Source organism: Microchirus variegatus (genome assembly GCF_963457635.1).
Source record: "Microchirus variegatus genome assembly, chromosome: 7".
NCBI lineage: Eukaryota > Metazoa > Chordata > Actinopteri > Pleuronectiformes > Soleidae > Microchirus > Microchirus variegatus.
In genome coordinates, this window is record NC_139808.1 from 14291014 (window position 1) to 14314669 (window position 23656).

At 38.6% G+C, this 23656-nt stretch overlaps 1 protein-coding gene across 1 annotated transcript; it reads left to right on the plus strand.

Moving 5' to 3' along the window:
* Positions 1-9045: 9045 nt before the first annotated feature.
* barx1 (BARX homeobox 1) lies at positions 9046-13483 on the plus strand (the record flags this gene model as incomplete). The annotated part of the gene is made up of 4 exons (XM_083892100.1): positions 9046-9250; positions 10205-10496; positions 11773-11857; positions 13316-13483. The coding sequence occupies 4 exons, from the start codon at positions 9046-9048 to the stop codon at positions 13481-13483; spliced, it is 750 nt and encodes a 249-aa protein (XP_083748226.1).
* Between the last annotated feature and the right edge of the window lie 10173 nt (positions 13484-23656).

Here is a 23656-nt window from a genome sequence, read left to right on the forward strand (position 1 = left end):
TAGATGAGATTTAGTTTGAAGAAACAAATAAACACTTGTGAAAATAACTGTTTACTGGAGAACAAGATGTTTACCGGAGAACAAGACGAGACTAGCTGACCCACGTCCTATTCGACAATGTGTTATGTTCTCCACGTCTGATAATATGTAAATAAACAACGTAATTTAGATTAGGAAGGTACGTTCCTCACAAAATGTAATTGTGAATTCGGTTTGAGAAGTTCAATGTTAAGATTGTTGTGTTGGCTTATTTTCTTCACCACACTTAGAATTTAAAAAACAAACAAAAAAGTGTGAATAGATGTACAAAAACATCTCTGCTGTAACTATTACACATGCATTTTGCATTGTTTGTCTCATTATACAGTACATAGCTGTAAGTAAATGCTCTGTTTGTTATTTTTGTTTGTCTTTGCTACCTTTTTATGTTTTACAAATGAAGAATTGCTTAGGATTTCAAATCTTAAAACTATCTTTAAAGTGACTAATTTACTAATTTAAAAGTCCATGAATTAAGTCATTATGCTGTTTCTCCAGTTATAAACGACGTTGTTAACATGGTGAAGAACACACGTGTGGAAGACTACCTGGATCTGTATAATTGGGCAGGCACCAAAATACAAGGAGGACTCAATGGAGAAATTATAAAAGACTACAATCCACACAAGGGAATAATAGGTGAATACATGTCAAATTGGTTTAATGTGTGTCGTCTGTGTTAAACGCTTTTTAACATTGATTGTACAAGAGATGGAAGATGTTTCTTTTTGTTGTCATTTGCTATTTCCAGGACTTTGAATGACTGAGAATATTAACAGGCGAACACATTATACAGGATTATTCTGTTGAAGTTGCCAGAGGGAAACACCATCCACATCTTATCCGATAATTTGTTGCCTATGGTCTCACATACCTCTGGTTGCTGCTGTTTATCCGTGATTGCAGATTGTTGAAAGATTTGCTCACCTGGGTATGGCTCTGACAAACAGAAGAAAATGACTAGGGACAAAAAGATCCTATCCACGAAGTGTAATATTGATCTTTAAAGGCAAACTTAAATATTTCAATTGGTCGATTTTGCTTTTGCTCTTTGAAGTTGTGCAGTCAGGAATGCTGTTCAACTTGCCACATTTGTCCTGTAGTTGCACAACCCAGTCTCCAGGATTATACTGCATAGTGCCATAGTGCCAAACTTGTATGTTTCTACAAACTAAGACTTTTGTTGTCTTGACAGTTGATGCCAGTCCATCACTTATGTGGGACAACAGAGCCAGGCACGTGGACAGAATGAAGGATGGTTTAGAACCCACGGTCCTAATCGAGGACTTAATTCAGAAAGTTCAGCCTGGTGCAAAAATCATAGCCATCATTAGAGATCCAACAGAGAGGTATGACAACGATATCCATCTACACACCTGACAGATGTGTGTGACTTTGTATGAACACTTTGTGATCAGTAATTTATCATTGTTCAAAATATAAAGTATTTGTTTTAAATGTTCCTGGTGTACATTCAACATCTGTGTTTTACTCTCTTCACAGGCTTTATTCCAGCTACCTGTACACTAGGGAATCCTATCTGTCAACAGCACATTTCCATTCTTTAGTTGAAAAAATGGTCCACTTGTTTCAGTCTTGCCTTTCTGAGAAGTCACTTCGTTTTTGTGCATACAACCCGGACATGATGGATAATTTGGTAGGTTGAAATAATGTTCTCTCTTTTAGATGGCACGTAACAAGAAAAAAAATAACGCTCTTGATTACTAAATGTTTGTATGAGGTAGTATTCTCTATGTACTTTGAGCATTTTTAACTGTCTTCCAAGAGGTTGTAACTGCACAGGTGATGCTTTCAGGAACTGTAAACATGTAAAACATTTACAGAATTTTGTTCTGGTAATACATCGTCTATGGAAAAGTAATTGAGATTGCAATTCATTTTATGACAATTTAATTTTTAGGTGACAAAGTACTTAAGGGCTACCTGACCTGGAAAAAAATCAAAATAAACACCATAGGGCTTCTATAGTTGTGCTGAGTAAAGCTGGCAATACTACAGTGTGTGTGACTCCAGTAAGAGAATCACAGAGGCTCAGCCTCAGTTTAAGCAGGTTTAATTAGTAAAAATGTGGTAATACACATAATCATATAAAACACCAAAAGAAACTAACTAAATTGCACAAACACAATACAGAGTTTGAGTTATTTGGACAGGTAATGATTTTGCACAACTCTGCAAAAGACATATGCATGAAAGAAAATGCTGAACAATAAAATAAACACTTACCAATATACTGTAAGTCATCGAGATTAGGCTGCAAAGGCAAACAAAAGTTATCTTACTTATATTTGGCATGAACACAGACCTTCCCCGGAGAAGAGAGACAATCTGCAACTTGCCAGCCTTCAGCCTGAGAGAAGACATGTTCATGATTGCATCTCCTAAAGGGCCGGCGTCTTACCAAGTAAATCCTTACAAAAAAATAAGGCTTACACATGTGGTAATGTATGGCCCAAAAGTAAAAAATAACAACAGTTAAAAGTGCAGAAATAATGGAGAGCTTGGATGTTTGGTAACAAAGACCCTTCAGCTTGTATCGGTCACTTTTCGCACTGCGAGTTGACAGAGTTATGATCTCTGTCAGTCGGTCAACTCTATTGGTATAGGTGACAGACAGCATAGATATCCTATGAGATGTACGTCAATGAAAGCAGTAATCAGCTCAGCCTGAAACTAGAACAAAATTTCTATTTGGGATGAGCTGAGGTAAAAAGGTCTGTGACTCTACTTGAGAAGTGTCTCGGCTTGGTGTGCCTTGCTGACCTCATGAGGAGTTATAGTGTCTGTGCATCTGGATTAAATTTAATAAAACGTTTTTTTTTTTTTTACTATTTCAGCAAACAATTTAAATAGTTTCTTCATCCAGGACTATTTTGTCTCTGTGTTCCAAACGAAAATGTACAAATTATGCCACTGTCTTTCCATCAGAGGCTGAGTTGGACAAACAAATCACAATGTGTCTCTATTTTCCCCACAGATCAAGATACCTTTGGGGATGTATTATGTCTTCTTGCAGGACTGGCTGACTGTTTTCCCCAGAGAGCAGATTTTAGTACTGCGATACGAAGACTACGCAACCAATCTCGAAGTGGAACTGAAGAAAGTTTTTGATTTTCTGAGACTAGGTATGTATGCAAAAATCTACAGAACCATCTCTTGGAGTGACCCGCTCATCATTATTCTGTATATAACATTTAAGTAAGACTAAGTTGGATTTGCTCTCTGGGTCCCCCTACAGTTAAGTAAATAGTTTTGTCTATAACACCTGTTGTAAAAGGTATAAATCACCCAAGCTCCCTCCAGTAATAACTATGAAGCCCATGGTCTTGTTTAAAAATGAACAGGCAACAGGCAAAACTAATGTATGTATGCATGTCCCAAATGACACAGCTACATGGCAACTCTTTTCGTACATTACCTGTTCTGACTTCGAATTGAAACTCACAGCACCAAATAGGATCAGGCATGCACTGCGATAAAGTGAGCCGCTGTTCAGGCAGGCCGACTGAGCAGCAGTCTCGTGGGCTAAATCGTAAGAGCTTCTATTTGGATGTTTAAGGGATTTAAATAATGTCAACAAATCACACAAAAACACATAGTGATAGGCCTTAACTGAGAGAATCTGTGAAATTCCTTGCATTACAACCAAAATGTATCAACTTACTTTTCTGCAAAAATCATATGCTCTTGTCATTGAAGAGACAAGCTTAGTGATCTTGCCAGCTAGTTGGTGCTTTAGGTTAGTGTGTTAGCTTTCTGAAGGTTCAGTTAGAAAACTGTACTAGAAAACTCTTGACAGGCAGGTGCTGCAGGTGACTCCCAAGTAATGACAAGGTCCTTAAGATTAAGTCAAAACGTTTGCAGCCATGCAAAAGTTAGAAAAGATAGAAATTGAGAGAAGTAGATATATTTATTCAAGTTTCAGTTAACCTTTGCCAGTTTTATGCACATTGTTTGAATCATTTGATTTACAAGATGGCTTCAGTAAAGGGTCGCACAGTTGGTGTCGTGGTTAGCACTCCTGCCTTTACAGCAAGAAGACCCGTTTTGTGAACTGGTCAGAACCAGGGCCTTTCTGCATGGAGTTAGCATGTTCTCTGGGTTTGCCGGCTTCCTCCCGCAGTCCAAAACCATGCAATATGGGGATTAGGTAAATTTGACACACTGAAATTGGTCTCAGCCCGGTTGATTTGTGCCAGAACGGCATGCGGTTTCTGTGTTCACACAAGCCCATTAGCACCAATCTAGGGAGTAAATGCTTCTGTGCTGCCTCTGCCATGACAGTCACTCAGTGGTAGTTTACAACTTTTTGTGCTTCATCGTTCGAGTGTGCAGGAGGGCCTCTGGGACATCTGCATCCTTTGCAAGGTCTCACATGCTGCATATAATCCCATGTACCACTTTTCTTACAGATCCTCTCACACCAGAACGGGAAAAAGAGGTGTTCACACAGAAGGCTTACAACACTCAGGATGATCAGTACCAGAAGATAGGTCCTATGCTTCCATCCACCAAATACCTCCTCAATGAATTTTACAAGCCCTTCAACACTAAACTCGCCCGTTTACTAGAAGATGAGGCCTTTCTCTGGAATGAAACCTAATTAGGTATGAAGATACAAAAAGTGGAAAGAGGAAATAACTTTAGGTCCAGTGTTGTGGGTTAGCTTACATGAGCGTCATTAATCACAACATCATCATTACTCAAGATATTGTACATCACTAACAATTCTGGGGACTAATGGGTATTGAATATAGTTATTTGGACGACCAGGGTCACTGCCAATGTACATAGAAAGGACTAGAAATCAGCTTAGAGAGGTTTGTATTGTAAATTGTAGGATTATAAACCTATGATTCATGGTTGGTGTTCCACTAAAGAAATGATAGAGATAGGATGTATATAATGTTATATCATTCATGTGTAAAGAAAATGTCACATGTAGTGTGCAACACTCATTTGTCCTTTTTTATGCAGTTTCCAGTGATCTGCAACTAATTGAGATCCTTGGCGTTTGTGTTTTATTGTAGATTATTGTTTGTGAACTTTCTTCACATTGAGTTAAAATACGAGTTCCATTTATGGTAAATAAAATTACTGGTTGGACGTGTGTGCAGTTTTTGTTATTTAAAAATCAATGATGTAGTTTTTGGAACATTTAAATTGAGATTGAGCCCCATTCCAAAAACAATAAAGCAATATGGGGATTAGGTAAATTGGACACTCTGCTGACTTTATGAGAGAGAGTCAATGGTTAAATGGTTGTTTGGCTCCATATGTGGCCCTGTGATCGACTGGCGAACTGTCTAGGGTGTACCCCACCTATTGCCCTATGTCAGCTGAGATTGGCACAGCACCCCCCATGACCCTCCTGTGGACGATAAAGCGGTAGAAATGGATGGGATGGATGAAGAAAAATAATATTCATGCTTGGTTTTGTCACCCACTTTTCTGCCCTGTGTTCTTTGAAAACATAGAATATCTGGTGCTGACTGAGTAGAGGGCAGAGCAGGATTTATAATCTTTCAACCATGAGGAGCTAAAACACAGGGGTGTAGCCAAAAAGCCTCCACACCAAACTGTTTAATTCCCCCAACAAAACTGAATCACTCCTTGTTTGAGAATATTCCTGTTCTTCAAGGCCCAAGGCCACATTTCTACAGGCTTCTCTTTGTATACTGCACAGATAAGCCCATGACTTACTCTGTCACCCTGCCTCTGAGGTGTTGCTCATCTTTACTCTGTCTTTGCAAAGAAATAAACAGCACTTCCACGATCCATTCTGATAATCAAGCTTTTATATCCTCGTCAGACATCGTAAGACACATTTTCCCCCAACAATATATTAGGCTCAAAGAAGAAGCAGTATTCCTTAAAATTGAAATGATGCACAGTAAATATTAACAGTACCAGTATGTATCTCACACACATTTATCTTCGTAACAACATCCAAATTATTGTTAGTTTCAGGCAGCAAACATTGGTTTTTGTTTGTGACTGACGACGTGTGTAGGCACTTTGTCTGATCAAGATATGATGTTTTGGACCAATATTCAATCGCTTATAAGACACAGTGCAGTCTTTACAAGAGGCCACAGTGATTGCTCCTTGTTTAGTTCCAGCATAGAATTGATTAACATTCACCTCAGACAACAACAAAAGCTAAATTGACAGCCCATCCTTCCTTCCTCCACTCTTTTCCTCCATCTCCCGACTGGTACTACACTTCCAGCACCCTGTCAATATTTCACAGAGGAAATGTCCTTGTGATCAGCCTTTAATATTGTGTCCAGTCAGTGTTTATTGATGAAAGTATGTGATAAACACAGTTGTAAATAAACACCTCTGCCAAAGAGATGCAGCGATTCTTGTTTTTGTTAAGTCACTGCAGGACAGTTATGTTAAACTGCATTAGTTCTAACTGATTATCGAGTGGAAAAGAGGTTAAAAAATTAGTTTTCGATGCTGCAGTGTGGCCGGTTCTATGGAATACCACTAGAGGGAGACATGTTCCAACAAAGTCAAGTAGTATACAGACAACGCCAGTAAATGTGTCTTTGTTATTGGTACACATGGTCTTCTCTGAGTCAGCTTTGACTCTGTGAGCATGGATGACTCATATTACTGTTTAAGAGACTGTTGGACTAAATATAAGTTGATCTGCGATGATTACTCAATCATTAATTGATTACTTAATTAATCATCAACTATTTTAAAAACAAGCTCTGTGAATCAAACTAATGAAATGTAAATTCTGGTTTCTTTGCTCCATAACAAGAAATCATTAAAGATTATTAACTTTGGTTTGTGGACAAAGTATGACACGATTTCAAGGTTAAACACTTGTTGACATTTTCTAGCATTCTGTGGACCAAACAAGCACTTGATTAATCAGGAAAATGATCAACATACTGATCAATTTATTAGCCATAGTGTTACTTTTTGTTCGTTTTGCTTTTCTGTTTTCTGCACACTGGTGTACGACACAAATTTTCTTAAGGGACTTAAGAAGGGACTTACCTTGAATGCACATTGTATATGTCTTCAATGTTGTTGTTTGTTCTTACACAACAATCATGAAGAGTGGCTCCTTTTTAAAGTATTGCTACATTCTTCTCTGTTTTTAATGAATTCTTTCTAAATGTAACTATACGTTAGGCTTATTTAGATTTAAACATAATCATAAGTGTACTGTTTAAATAAAGACCAAGTCAGGTACGTTGAAATGGTCAGGTTTGTTAATTGGGGCTTCATGCTAGTTTAAATTGTGTTATTTTGTTGGAAATATTTGTCACATCAGCCATATTACACTGTCACTTTATTTTAGAAGTGCTTGAGAGTGGATTTCTTTTAACCTTAAGATTTATTTCTCATTGAGCTTGTGATGACTGAGCAACAATGGTACAACATATTTCTTTCCTCATGTGCTGTTCAGCGTTGTTCTCCACCTAAATTATATTTATGTGGGACCAAACAATAAAAACCTAAAAATCAAATTTATTACAGAATAAATTTGTTTTAGATATCTATATGCCATTTGCATGAAGGGTGTGATGTATATAACATACATATGACACTTTTATCTCAAACAAGTTAATGTTAAAGTCCATTTTCACATTTAGTTTATTTCTGTTATAATAATAAGTGAAGTAAGTTTTGTTGCCAGCCAATAAAAATAAAAATTGACCTGTTTTCATCTTGTATTTGAAGTTGAGAAACATAGACACTGTCCCTATAAAGAAATGAAATTGATAAATATGAAGTGTGTGCATATGAAAGACATTTTACTGTCCCTTACCCTCAGATACTGATTTCCTTTTCTTTTTGCATATAAATCCATGCAGGGCAGATGGGAGCGGCTTTGCATGTAACTACACACACACACACACACACACACACACACACACACACACACACACACACACACACACACACACACACACACACACACACACACACACACACACACACACACACACGTCTGTGTGGTTATCCTTATAAGGACATTGCATTGACTTCCATTCAATTGACAGCATACTTAAACTTAACCATAACCAGTTAATGTCTTAACCACCGTTTCAGCTTTCAGCCCTAAAGTTGACCTGTTCCTCAGAAAGGAGGTTCTGCCTCAGTGGGACCAGGTTTTGGCAGGTCTTTGTCTCCATGGGGAGTACTGGTCCTGACAACGTCTGTGTTTATGCCACCTTACAGCAGCATTCATTATGAGGACCATCATAAACAAGTTCTTTACCGTCGCTTTCTCCATCACAACTATATTCCTAACACTAAATTTTACCCAAATCCTAACCTATACCCAATTCTAACCCTAACCCTAAATCCAGGTCTTAACCTCCTAAAAAACCCTTTAACAATGAGAGGACTAGACAAAAAGTCCTCACTTGCTTGTACGTTGTGTTTGGTCCCCACAAAGCGACACATACAAAAACACACAAACACAGGCACACGGAGAGAGGGAGAGAGGGAGAGGAGGTGGAGTCTTGAGGAAAAGGCTTTTGGACTCATAAAGCCCAAAAACCTTTTCCTCTACTCACTGTCAAGGTGACGCGCTCTGCGGCTGAAAGGTGAACTCTTTTTAGTGTCTTTCTCTTTTCCTCACACACACACACAGACACACACAGACACACGCACACACACCAGCGGACATGAGCGCAGCGGCGTTGGCGGGAGTTTTTGGTCACAGGCTCGTTGGTGACTGCAGACTTACTCTCCAATAAGAACCAATAAGAAGTCGCGCGTAAAAGAACTTGCAAAAGGACGCGCGGAGGGAAAAACACAGGCCAAACACCTGTAGGACGTCTGTTGCCTTTTTTTTTTTTTTTTTTCATTTTAAAATCCAAAACCTGGGGATAACTTCGATCTCCGGACTACATTGCAGAGGGAATATGTCAGCTGGCCTGCGGGGCCACTGACTGAAGGAGCGAGCATCGGCTTTCGTCTTGTTGAGGCGACCAAGCGCGCAGCGAGATGATGCAGCATCATTTGGACATGGGAGCGCAATTCTATGCTCCGGACTTTAGCGCCGACCACAGGACCCATCGCTACAGGAGTTTCATGATAGAGGAAATCCTCACCGATCACCCGGAGCACAAAGTGTCAGCTCCGGCCGGAGAACTCCTCAAATTCGGCGTACACGCTCTGCTGTCCGCCCGGCCTTTCCACAGCCATCTGGGTAAGAGCGAATCATGTGACACGCGAACTCGGAAGAACGGCACATAATATGTACTTATATATAAACACCATGTTATAAATAACAATAATAATGCTAAGTTGGTCATAATAAATTCCCGTGGAGTGGTTTGCAGTAAACTGTACGCATGCAGTGGACCTGTGTTTGAGAGACGATTAACAGCCACAGACATAAAATAAAATAAAATAAAATAAAAACTTAAATGTTTTGCTAAAAAAAAATGAGAAGAAAATTCTCATTATGTTTTGCAAGGAAAAATAATCAGCGCAAACCAACTGAAGAAAAGTCGTCGTAAGTGGTGTATGTGTGGGTTTTTGTTGCAACTGAATCGCTATTTGGGACAAATAAAATAGTCTGAACGAAACTTTTTAGATAGAAAGAATCTATCTAAAAATAGATAGACAGATCAATAGATCCAATGAGTTTTTAAATTGTATACGTGCATAAAATCCGGATCCTCTTGGATATTCTGCACTCCGCTGATCAAGAGGAAGAAAAATAACAAGGTTTTTTAAAATAATGATGTTCATAATATGTAAAAGAAAAAAATGTGTGACAAAACGCCACTGAGATGAGCTTTTTATTATCAGCTCCAGTTTAGACGACTTTTGACACTGACTCGTGTCAAACACGCCTGATCAGAGTGGACTGATCCTGACCAAGATCACGTGACACCTCAGTCCATTTGGGTCAAAGACGCAGAGCAGATTAGTTTTTTGTTTTTGTTGTTTTTAATCATAAATCATGATGATGATTATGATCATTGCAACGAAAAAAAAAAAGGAATAAGATATAATGTTGTTATATATATATAACATATTATTATAGAATCATTTTCTATTTTGTATAGGTCTATAGAGGAGTTACTGATCCGTGAACTTTCTAATAAATATATAATTCTAATCCTAATTCCAAACCTGCTCTCATGTCCTGCAGCGCTTAAAGCCGAGCAGACCAGCCTCCTTAAGTTCCCCATGTCCCCGCTGTCCTGTTCGCTGGGCTCCCCGCTCGGGCCGCCGTTGCTGTCCGCGGCTGCGGGCCTGCAGATCGGCGCCGCGTCGCACCACCTGCCGCTGGATCTGCACCTCCGCGGGAAGCTGGAGCACGGAATCGACGGAGGCAGCAAAGTGAAGAAGGGCCGCCGGAGCCGCACCGTCTTCACCGAGCTGCAGCTCATGGGCCTGGAGAAGCGCTTCGAGAAGCAGAAGTATCTGTCCACGCCGGATAGGTGCGTGGATTTGACAGTTTTCACTCATATATTCATTTTGGACGCAGTGGCGCGTGCAGACATTTCAGAGGGCAAGGGCTCACGTGAAAAAATGCACCACCTCTAATTATAAAAACAACACACACACACACACACTCACCTTTATACAAAATTACAATGTTACTATGGTCACATTACAACTCAAATGCGATTTCTGGGCACTATTGCATCCTTTTAATTGAGAATTTATGTCATGGGTGATGTAAAAAAAAAATTTAATTATAAAAATAAATTACTTTAAACTATATATTTTTAATTATTTAAATGTATAATTATTGCAATGCAATGTCATCTAAATAAAGATAAATGTTGCTTGTGAGTGAATGTTGAAGAGCCGGTTTAAAATTCTCTATGAGCAGAAAACAACAATGACTAATCCCTTATATTTCACATATCCCAGGCAAAAGCAATTATTACGTGTTGTGTCTCAAAGCATTATAGCAATGTATATGTCACCATTTTTATATTGATATTGAAAAAAATTACACTGTGATATATATAGAGAGATATGTATATCTCTCTATATATAATGTTATTATTGCATTATTGCTCAGGCCTACCATGAACAGCAGGAGAGGCCAGAAAACACACTTTTGTTAAGAATTAATCAATTCATTTTGAATTAATTTGAATTAAGTTAATTTTAATCTTGGATCTCACGGTCTACATCTAAATGACTCTTTGTAGCTTCTTGTGGAGGATTAATTAAATCTATATGTCTATTAAAAATAATAACAATAGGCTATACACAAAGAGGCAAATGTAAAAACCATAGGTCTCACTTGTAAAAGAGATTTTAAAATAAAAGTTTTGTCAAATAAGATTAAAAAAAAACAGGACATCACCTCATTGTATTCAGTTTTACCTTTAGCCATTGATGCTCCTTTTACTTTTACAATGAGTCCAAATGAAAATAACATAATCTGCATAAGATGACAAAAACACATTCAAATAATTTGACAATAAAATCAAAATAAACCAAAAGAAAAGCTCAAAGCCAGAGCTCAGTTTCACACAGCATCACGGTATAATACAGAAATATTATGTGTTATAATGATGGCAACAATGCCAGGTTCTACAGATTTCAATTGGGGTTCACAAATTTGCTAAGTTGCTGTTTTTTGTTTTGTTTTGGTTTTTTTAAATGCAGCAAACGTGAGAAGTGTTAGAAGAATCTGACAAACTCTTTAGAAGCTGAGTGTGACTGTCTGAAAGGTGTGATCTTGTTCCTTTACAGAATAGACCTCGCTGAGTCTCTGGGCCTCAGTCAACTGCAGGTGAAGACGTGGTACCAGAACAGACGGATGAAGTGGAAGAAAATTGTGAGTCATTTCTGCATCTTTGTGTGAATGGATGACGTTGATGATGATGATGATGATGATGATGGCAACAGTCATCAACACACACTTAGATTCATATGTAGAAGTGAAATGAAAATGTTTGTGCACGGAGTCAGATTGAGAGATGTGTGCGTGAAGCAGATTCATTCAATGTTACTCATTCATACTATTGTTATTTTGCACTGATCAAATTAGTGGTTCTCAAACTTTTTTTTTACCACTTGAGATAATATTGAGCCCTCAAAGTAACACTATTATCACCAACGTTAAATTACAGTGGTATAAGTAGGAGGCAGATTTATTCCCAATAAGATCATTTGCTTTCTCATCATCATCCTCTTCCTCACATAATACGTCATACACTGGTAAAGTGAAATTAGATCACGATTGAGGTGAGAGATAAGGTGACTCTAATTATTATTATTATTCAAGCCCGGTGGGAACAAGGGCCTTTCTATGTGTGTGGGTTTTCTCCGGGTTCTCCGGCTGCCTCCCACAGTCCAAAAACATGCAATATGGGGATTAGCTAAACTGGAAACTCTAAATTGACCGTAGGTGTGAGTGTGAATATTTGTTTGTCTCTATGTGGCCCTGTGATGGACTGGCGATCTGTCCAGGGTGTACCCCGCCTATCGCCCTATGTCAGCTGAGATTGGCACAACACCCCCCATGACCCTCATGTGGAGGATAAAGCAGTAGAAAATGGATGGATGTATGATTTATGATCTTTTTTTTTAAATTATTTGTTTCATTTTTCAAAATCCCTCAGCTCCACTCCGATCACATACCCTGGCATATACAGTAGAAAAGTGATTCTGATTTTCCACCGATGGAAGCTCGCGTACCACTGGTGGTACACGCACCACAATTTGAGAACCATAAATAAACTAAAAATTAACAAAAAGTATATAAAGAAAACTCACCACACAAACATTTAAATGTATCTTTAGTAGCATGGTATTAATAAAACAAACTGTGTCATATATACAGTTTTATTAATACACAAGTCGTATTATAGCAGTCCCATCTCATTTATGATACAATTTCTCAGCTTGGCAGTAACAGCAGTAACAGTATGGTGTACTACACTGAATGACTTCATGCTATTATCAGTGGCTGTGTTGTGAATGTTCTCAGTTCATAGTATTATTTTTTCTATATAATATATTATTATTTTATTTCCATATATGACCTTCTTTATTCACACAAATTGACAAACCCCCCCCCCATTAGACTCTTTTAGAAATCAGAATCAATAATTACCATATTATAAAGTTATAATTCATCCACACTTAAGTAATTACTTTTTGAATGCTAACAAAAGAAACATGTATAATATCAGTTAGCAATTACAAATTGTTACCACACTGTAATTTTTTAAATATTCCTGGTCAGATTGTAGATTTGTGCATAAACCATAAGTTTCCTGCTCTGGTTCAGGTGCTTCAGGGAGGAGGTCTGGAGTCGCCGACTAAACCAAAAGGCCGTCCAAAGAAGAACTCCATCCCCAGCAGTGAGCAGCTCTCTGAGCAGGAGCGGTCAGCGGCTGATGTTGAGCATCACTCTGAAGGCTCCGACTCCCACTTAGATGTCACGCAGGAGGAATGAGCTGCTGTAGCCGTGTGCCCTGTTCAGACACTCTAGACTCTTATTATGTGCAGACTCTGTGGGACCCAGGCTCCATCATCCTGATCATGGCGTGGCCGACGCTATCTTACCCCTGATAGCTCCCCCTCTCTCCCCAACCCCCTCCCCCAAAAAAGACTTGCAGGTTCCACTGAACGTGTGCACGCACACCACTTTTCCAACAGCCGTGTGTTTTTGTCAAAGCCAACCTGCCAGTGTGTGTTCCCTCACGGTGAACGTGCTGCTGTTGAGGAGGGAGCTCAAAGCGCTGCAGTAGGTCCACACTTTTTTATTTTTTTATTTTTAAGGATTCACACTCACTCTGAATCTGTTCTGCTTTTCCTTCTGTGTAACTGTGCGATGTTTAATTATTATTAAATGTATTTTCACTAATGCTCTCTTCTCTCTTTCTTATCATGGCTGTGAGACAAGTTTGGTTTATAATGATTATGATGATAGTGTAGGCTAATATGGCTACAGTATACTCACAAAAAAATGCAAACACATTGTTGATTTCATGGCGTTTAACAGAAAAGAGAGAAACATAGGTCAAGTTCAACACACTTTGACTTTGCTCTTTTATGAGAATAATCAGGCGAGCTGTGAGACAAAAGTTTGTAGGTGGTTTTTCTAGTTTAATGTCGTCATTATTTGATTTAACAGGAGCCACGCGTCTCTTGTTAGGATGTGGATTCACACATGCGCTGGCATCACTGCTCATTGTGTTCTTGTGTAAAAGAGAGGAAGTGATGCTGGTTCCCCTGAGGACCTAATGGAAAACAGAGCAGAGTAGGAGGGAAAAAAACCAACCTCTACTGCTTCTCATTTTCATTTTTCTTCATCTATCTCTTCTCAGGCCAACTTTCTGTTGCAGGTGACGAAAACAAGAACGCTGACTATTATTTACACGAGATGTGCTGATAGCTGTTTCTTTTTTTGACTCCATTTTTAGAAATGGAGCAAAAAAACCCAAAAACAACAGGAAATGTTTGACAGTGAGAGTGAAGATGGTTAAACGTGAAGTTCACAGCGTCACTTTATTCTAACCTGAGTAGATTTCTTCATCTTATTATATTTTACTTCATTTATTTATTTATTTTAGATAATGTGTCAATAAGCTTACAACATATTCAAGTGACTATTCAATATCCAAGTTAATCCCTATTTTTATAGTCGTTTAAAAAGTTGAGTATTAAGATCATTTAAGTCAAAAGAGACTTATCTTATAGATTTTAAGCATAACATTTCACCTTTTTTAATGTATACATTGTTGTTATGTATTCAGGTGTGTTCAGTTCAACTGCAGCAGGTCTGCTCACGCAGTTTTGTCGTTTAACTGAGAGAAAAATTAAGTTTCACACATTTTATTTTAAAATATAATAATATGACGCTCATCTCGACTTCCGGCTCCATTTTTGGCGCAAACAACGAGATGTTTAATTGCACTTTTTCCGTCTCTATGTGTGACCGCAGTGTCATTATTGTATGTGTGTCAGTCGAGAATAGCGACACTTTGCTCTGGGAGGGAACACTCATATACCGATGATTCGGTTTCTGACTCATATCGAGAGATTTTTTCCCCCACACTGCATAAGCATTGATTGGATATCTAATTAAAAAAAACAAAAAAAACAATAATCAATTCAATTTCAATAAAAATGTTATTTGTGTAGCGCCAAATCCCATCATGCACAACAGCTCACCCAAGGAACTGCGTCAGTGGAGAGAAAAAATAAATCAGACAAAATAAAACAAAACAATACAACAACAAAACCAGACAAAAATGATGTCCAAACATTGTAGATCATTGTTACCGTAAATACAAATGTAGTTCAACTCTTCTCTCATGTAAATACATGTAAATAATGCAAAGGAGCGTCGCCAGTGCAGTTGATTAACATGTTCAGGTGAACTATCCACACACACACACACACACACACACACACACACACACACACACACACACACACACACACACACACACGTCGGATTTTTTGGGTTTCACGGTTATGACATGGAAATAATATTCCGTTTGTGTGTGTTGAACCTTCTGTGAAATATATAATATTGGAATATTTATCAAACGAACAATTTGTGACCTGCTTTCAAACACACTGATTTTATATTTTATGGTTATGCGTTTATTGTCGTATATGTATTATATGTAAAATAATTAATAGTGATATTCTGTTCTATTCTAGTGACGCAGAGCGGCAGAATAGGACAATAAATAAGTAAAATAATAAAGAATAAAAGGTAAGGTAAGGAATTAAATAAGTAAATCCTATTTAGTAAAGCTAAAAACCGAACTTGTTCTTTTTTTTACTATTGTTTTTAAATAATTTGTGTCTATATTTTATCACGAGCACTTAATTAATAACTCAAAAATAGACCAAAAACATCGAAGCGTTTAATTTGAAACGTAAGCTTATATATATATATATATATATATATTTACTATGTATTGTTGTTGTTCTTCCTCTTCGCTGATTTCAAGCTTCAGGATTATTTCTCTTCTCTGCTTCATTAGAATAGAATAAAATATCACTATTAATCCTCCAAGGGGAGAATTATTTGTCACCAAACGTAACTTTTTTTATATATATGTGTATATATATAAAAAAAATATAGCTTTTAAATAATAGTAAACATTATATAGAATTTGTATGTTACCATAAAATAATGATATATATGCACATTAAAGTCAAGTCACGGGAAGGAGATGGCTGAAGTGGAAAATATATTTAATTAAATTATTTTGCATGAAAAAAAAACATCTCATACGCTGAAGACCAAACGAAATTTGAACGGTGAAGCATCAAAGAGTCATATGTTGTGTGTTTAACAGCTTTTATTCTCCTCCACCTCAAGGTGAAGGTGTTTAATTGTCTGAAAAGCTGCGTTCAATCGTGGCGGTGACGCAACTTGACGCTCGTGTCCGCGTGGATTACGCGCTGTAAACAAAGCAGCAGAGCGTGGGGCGGAGGGACACGGCGCCTCTTCAAAGGGAACGTGTGTTACATTTGGAAAATTAGAGGCTTGATTTTCCCTCTGAAGGCAGAGATTGGTGTTGGTGTCGCACATTGTCCTCTTCTCTCGCTGCGTATTTGTGTTTTCTCCAGTTGCTTGTGCAGCGCTATCCTCTGTGTTTCTCCCGTTACGTGCGACGAGCGGCCGTTAAATGGTTTTCAGACCTGCTTTCATCCACACCGGCCTCTGTAATCTGAGCGTAATTACGAGAAATCTGGGATTTTCATTATACAATATAGAAACGCTTTGAATGTTGCATGTATGAAATGACCACATCGTGCAAATGATGATTAAACTTTAAAATATATATATATATCCAGTAAAGTGGAGTGTAGTAGTGCTTTTGAGGCTTTTTTAAACTCATATTCATGTGCAGCGGTTTGTCTTTGTAAATTGTGACATCTAGATTCTTACAATTCCTTCGAATTATCTTCTTTTTTTATAATTTTTTTAACTCCCCCACATTTTTTCTCTTTTCCATGGTGGTCTCAGTTTCACCTAAAGATCCACATGGACATCTGCAAGTCAAGCCCAACACACGCACACACACACACACACACACACACACACACACACACACACACACACACACACACACACACACACACACACACACCCTGTTGCCATCATCATCATCATCATCATCCAAGCAAAATGGCTAATCAGTCCATGCTCAAGATGTCAAATTGATGTCACGGCTTAATTGTATGCAGATAAATGGCAGGTTAATATAAACAGCAGAGATGAGGCTGCATGGTCTGGTCAGAGACAGCACAGTGTGGAGCAGGAAAAGAACAGGAGCACATTTAAGAAACGCATGTATGATTTGTGTCTATTGTCAGCTTGTGAGCGTGCAGTTTTGCTTCAGAGCGCATGCAGACGAAAGATGCAGCAGGCCTCGTGGTGCAGCCCTCACCCACGTGCTCCTCTCACTTCTCCCCCTGTGTCTCTCTGCCTCGGCCTGAGTGTCGGACTGCAATGGCTTCCGACATAAATTACAATCAGGAGGAAGAGTCAGCGGGCCAGGAATCTGCAGATTCTGTGTATCCATACTTGGCGCAATTTAATCATTATGTGGTGGCATGATAGTGCCGCGCTGCGAGCAATGAGAAGGTCTGACCCCCGATTTCTGAGAGCACGTGTTTATGGAGTCAAAAGGGCTGTGCTTAGACAGAGCCCAGGATTGGGGGTCCGGTGGTGGAGGAGGTGGAAGGGCAGGCACATGCGGCGTCCGCCCGCAGGAGAGTTTCTCCACGATTAAGGAGCCACTGATTAATCCAGCGTATGCGCCAAAACTGCACATGCGGCGTATGATCCCAATTAGACTGAAACCCAACTCTGTGCAGGCCCAGCTCCACATTGGCTCTGCCATTCTCCTCTTTGTTTTCACTGGACCTTCGCTGACAACACACCTCCTCCATTCTTCTGTCAGACTCTTTGTGAAGTGTGTTTGGAGGGAGACAGGAGTCATAACTGAATGATGTTAACGCTGTGGGTATGTTGTCATTGTTCAATGTGTTTTTGATGGAAACACAGGCATGAGCGAGGGGAAACTCTCTATTAAAAGACTGATGAGATGAGAAGTAACATGCCATTATTGCAGCTGTATCTCCCAGTTGTTTTTTACTAGAATATGTATTTTGTGTTTGGTTTGATGTCCCTCTCAATCTGACTGTAAAGTAAAGTGATGTGAGCAGTTAATTTTGGCTCTGCTTGATGATGGAACACACAAATCAGTCAGAAGAAAGAGTGACAGTTTCAAAATCACTCTGACTATATAATGGATCTAACAGGAAGCGGGAGCCTAATGACAATGTTAACATTCTCTTATCCTTGGGTCACCTGACAAACCTGACAGATCCTATATTATATGTTACTGAATCAATTAAATTGGACTACTTAACTGTTGTGGAATCACAACTTGCAAAGAGGGCAGTTAGCCCTGGTGGTGGTAATTTTGGATAATGCAGCAGAAAGTGCAGAGTCCAATGAAATAAGGGTCATTCTGTTATAGTCCATGCATCATAGCACAGTTTAAAAACTGCTTGATTTTCTTTATTTATTCATTTAATATTTGTTTTTTGGTGATCCAAGTGAGTGAGAAGTGAATCAAGGCTCTACTCATGCTACTGTAACATGCATATGTCGCCTCCCTGTATCAAGAGTTACTGATGGAGTCAAGCAATGAACAAGAAAACTCACTCATCTGTTGATTAATGCAGAGCAACTTCTGTTTCTTCACCATAAGAGCAAAACATGCAACAATGGGCTGAGCCATTTCTCCCGGCTATCGTTTTACACGCATGTATGTTTTGTTTGCGTTTACCCACAATGCTCTGCGTTGTAATCCGCTTCCTGCAGGATTTGAGAGTCCATTTTCTTATGTATAGTAGTGAATGACAGACAGGTGGTCAAATAAATTGCACAATCTTCAATAGTGGGCTAATCTGTGATTTCTCTGTCATGGTTTTGCATATTCAAAAATACAGAACACGTCTTTTACCTTTCAAATATGGAACAAATCCTTATTACAGTTATAACAGTTGGCAACCCCAATCACTACCAAACCAAACTTCCCACACTTTTCTTCATAACAGTCACAGTGTAAATGTGTAACTGTACATTAAAAAAAAAATGATTTGATGATTAACTGGCCAAGTAATTCTCCATTTTGCATGAAACCCCATTAGGATAATGGATTATTATCATGTCAGTCACCAGCAGGTACATTAACACATGGTGCGTTCACAGACTCCGCGCTTTATAAACAGCTCAGAGTGACTCCCATTCATTATGGCGCCGATCCCTCACCACATGAAGTGAACCCGAGTGCAACACTTGTTGTCTGAAGTGACGGAGAATAAAGTCCTCTCTGTTTCCCTCGCTACAACATTGAGTGTCACCATGTTGGCTCTTGCCCAGCAGTCGTAGATTAAATAAATACAGTTTTCAGGGTGGACTCAGACTTCAGAATAACCAGAGTGAAAATTCTGGCTGCCATTTCCTTCCAAGAGAAAATGATTTTCCATAGAGTATCATTCATGGCCATTATTTATTTACCCCTAGGTAAATTGGCCAATAACAAACCATTGACTGACAAGTCATATTTAAACCAGTTAATATTGCCAATGTTGTGATCGCCACAGTCAGTGAGATTGCTGCTTTTTAAACGTTTTGTACCTCTTTCAGAGAAAGCTCATCTCAAATGAATTTCATATCAAAGTTCCCTGAGAACTTTTGTCTTTAAAAAGCTCTCTTTGCAGATCCATGTCTCAAAGTATTTGGGAAATTCCTTTGCATTTATTCACACATTGTTAAGTGGGTGCTCACACATCTCCATGCTTGGATTAGGTTACATCAGTGTGTGGAGTTTTGAGAGTCTGAACTCTCTAGTCTTTGACCAACAAATGCATGTAATGCTCGAGCGCTGTTTCTGTCCACCTTTTCAAAGGCGTTTCCCCATAAATAATTGTAAATAATAAACAATTCGGGGCAGGAGTTTGATTCCAGTCGTCAAATAAAACCACCAGAGCACTCATTTTGTAGGCTAAAGTTAGATACAGTAGATTTATACACAGACAGAATATGAACATTGAACCTTTTAAATCATTATTTTTAATCATGATTTCTATTAGTTTGTATACTGTTGTTCTTTGTAAAGAGCACAGTTTTGGGTCGAGGATGACACTTTTGCAAGTTCAAGAAAATCACAGCAATTTGCTGAACAGACTTTGCTGCATCTGTGGTGGGAGTGTCTGTTTGTTTCAGTGAGAATCAGTTAAATATTTATTAAAAGCATCACAGCACAGGTTAGGGCTGCTCGATTATGGAAGAAAAAAATCGTAATCTCGATTATTTGGGTCAAAATGGAAATCAAGATTATTTCAAACGATTATTCGCTGTCCTAAAAGTAATCTCCTAATTTGCATAATTGTCCATGTGTATGTGATTAGATCAGTTAAAAATACTTAAAATATATAGATGTCATAGATGTCCCGAACACAACCCTACTAGTCTTGTTCAGAACTTGTGGAAAGGAAATGGTTTTATTCAAGAATTTATAGAAGTTGGGATTTTTTTCAATTTAAATGTCAATGTTGAAATGTGTCAAAAGTGTACAGTCAAAATGTCTGATTATTAGTCCTAGATGTCCTGAACACAACCCGTCTAGTCTTTTCCAGACTTTCCAAATTGAGCTTTTACTTCTATTTTAATTTGATAAAAAAAAAACCCTGAGAAACGAGTGTCCGATAGCTGGACCGCAGTCCTGTGCATGGGGCTCTCGTATCGAAGAGGTCAGCCGAGGAGTTGAATTGTGGATTATTATGGCAGAAACTGTGACTGTGGTGGAAAAAGTACATCCTTCCTCCTTGTGCCACTGAGGTTAACTGCAGATATAACTCGAGCATATGGCTGGAAAAAGTTCTGCAAAAAAAAAAGTCAATGTTAATTAGAAATTTCTAAACACTCAGTTAAAGTCTGTAAATGTTTTTATACACTTGCTAAAAATACAGTTAGAAAGTCTCTGAAACTCATAGCTGTATATTCATTATTTTTCACATTCAAATGTGCACTCAGACACAGATAGAGTGGGCTCACTGGTTTTATTTTGAAAAGCGGATGCTGATTTCCTTTCAAATCAGCTTGATTCAGGGCATCAGATAACCTCACCACTGAGAAACGAGTGTCCGATAGCTGGACCGCAGTCCTGTGCATGGGGCTCTCGTATCGAAGAGGTCAGCCGAGTAGCTGAATTGTGGATTATTATGGCAGAAACTGTGACTGTGGTGGAAAAAGAACATCCTTCCTCCCTGTGCCACTGAGGTTAACTGCAGATATAACTCGAGCATATGGCTGGAAAAATTTCTGCAAATTAAGGTCGAGACCCAGACTCAGGGAAACGACTGTTCGACATCATCAGTAACAGTTTAAAAATGCTGGAGTCGTGACAAGTGGAAATAGTGCTGCAAGGTCAGGTACACTCACAGAAAACACATCCTTTGTCTGTGAACATTTTACCGATATAGTATTTTCTTGCCAAATCTGTACATTAACAACACATGTGTCTGTATGATGTCCAGCCGCAATTACACTTAATGTGAAACACAGACAGGCTTTAATTTTTCAGGGTAGATCATTAACAGCATGTTTTCATGGCTAAACCTTTTAAAGAAAAGCACCAAAGAGCAGCTCCAGTACCTGCTCCTGATGTGACTGGGTTTAGTTCTATGCTATAGACCTTATATTTGAATGTGGAAGTAACTTGGAGTCCACTTCTGGTATTTGTTTCCTTTACGTATCTGTGAACGGTAAAAGAGTAAACAAAGATGTCGCTCATTACTTTTGACACCAAATCAAATCACTTATAACGAGGGTGTCAGTCTGTGCTCATTTGTCGAGTGGAGTTCACAACAGAGAGCTGTATTTAATATTTAATATTTATCTATTACTGAACAACCTGGAGATGAACACTTATCAATACTTATTCTAGCCATCTTGCCTACTGCAGTGTTATACTTCTGGAGGTGGTGAACTTTCCATGCCCATACTAACTATCCTCAATCTAGATCTATATCAGATTTCAAACTTTGAAGGATTTTCAAATCTACACACAGTGGCCATGATTTGAGTCTATTGTAGTCCAATATAAATGTCCTGACACTTTTTTTTTTTTTATGTTTAAATTAATTTATATGATTTAACACTCACAGAGATGGAATGTGTTTTTTCTTCACCCTTGAGGTCTATGGACTCAGCAAAGTATTGATACATATTAGGGCAAATTGTGGTTTACAATCATTGGCTATTTAAATAAAATCTGATTGATTAAGTAATTAATTAATTAATTATCTTTCTCACAACATAAACTAACATTTTTTTTTTTAAGTTTTTACTCTAGTGTTATTCCTGCCTTCTATTGTAAATTCTATTAGAAGCAAACTGTTAAGGTCATTTCCACATTCAAAAATGGAGTTGTGTTGGAGCAAAGTTTTCTCCTGCAGGCTTCATGTGATTTCCTGTGGCTCAGATCACAGCTCTTAGTCATGCAGCTAATGGGGGAAGGCATTAGAGGACATAAACAAGAGTACATCAGCCCATCGGCTCCTCTTCTGTGACGATGCTCCCCTCTCCCCTCGCTCGTCGACCCCGCGAGCACAGTTTGCAGGAAATGTCAGCGGGCGTGATTGATTTGAGATGGGCGATTCCCTGACTTCATGCTTGTATAAAGCAAGGCAGCTGTTGGGAGAAATCAAAATTCCTGCCAACATATTTTTCCCATCTGTTTAACTGAGTCGTTGCCTTCAATATAAGAGTTAATACAAAAAATGTGGCCATGATGTGGCAGGGCTCCAGAGAAGCGCTTATTTTCTAACTACTCAAACCCCAAACTCCAGCTTGAAAGTCAATCCCACTTTCTCTGGTTATTCAGAGGTAAGATATGACAAGGCATCAGTAACAGCTTCAAGACATATATCACCCATAATGCACTGCAAAAGGATATATCCAATTGCTCACTTGTTGTTTTTTTGAGAGAGATCCTCTGTAGGTCATTCCTCTTACCCTTTATTTTCTTTCCCCATCAACAGCCAGTCAGATGCTTACTCACTTTAGTCTATCCCCAACGTTTTCCACCGCAGCACTTAAAATAAGATACAAATGTCTCGACAGTTCGCCATGCCCTCCTCGCATCACTTTCCAAGAGCTGTTTGGACAGATCTATCACTACACCTCATCATGACACGAGTCGGCGGAAACGAGCCTCTCTTCTCATAACTGAACATGGAGTTTCTTTGTGGTCATATTTTTTAGATGTAGCTGATAATACTAAACGCTTCTGTACCAGCTCAAGCAGCACTCTTGTGTCTAAGTGATACAGATTATGAAAACAGGCGAAACCCAAGAGGCTGAACTCATGAACAGCAAAGAAACATTTGAGTTTTTAGCATGGCTGCACTTCCCTGATTAAACCCTAGTTAATATTCAGCAGAAGACTTCTGGGGATTCACAAAGATAAACAGAACACATTTAGTGCAGAAATTATTAGGTGAAGTTATGTTATTATCTTGAGTAGTAGTTGAGACTGGTGGGCTTAGTACAAACAGGAGGATGTGCCGAGTGTTCTTT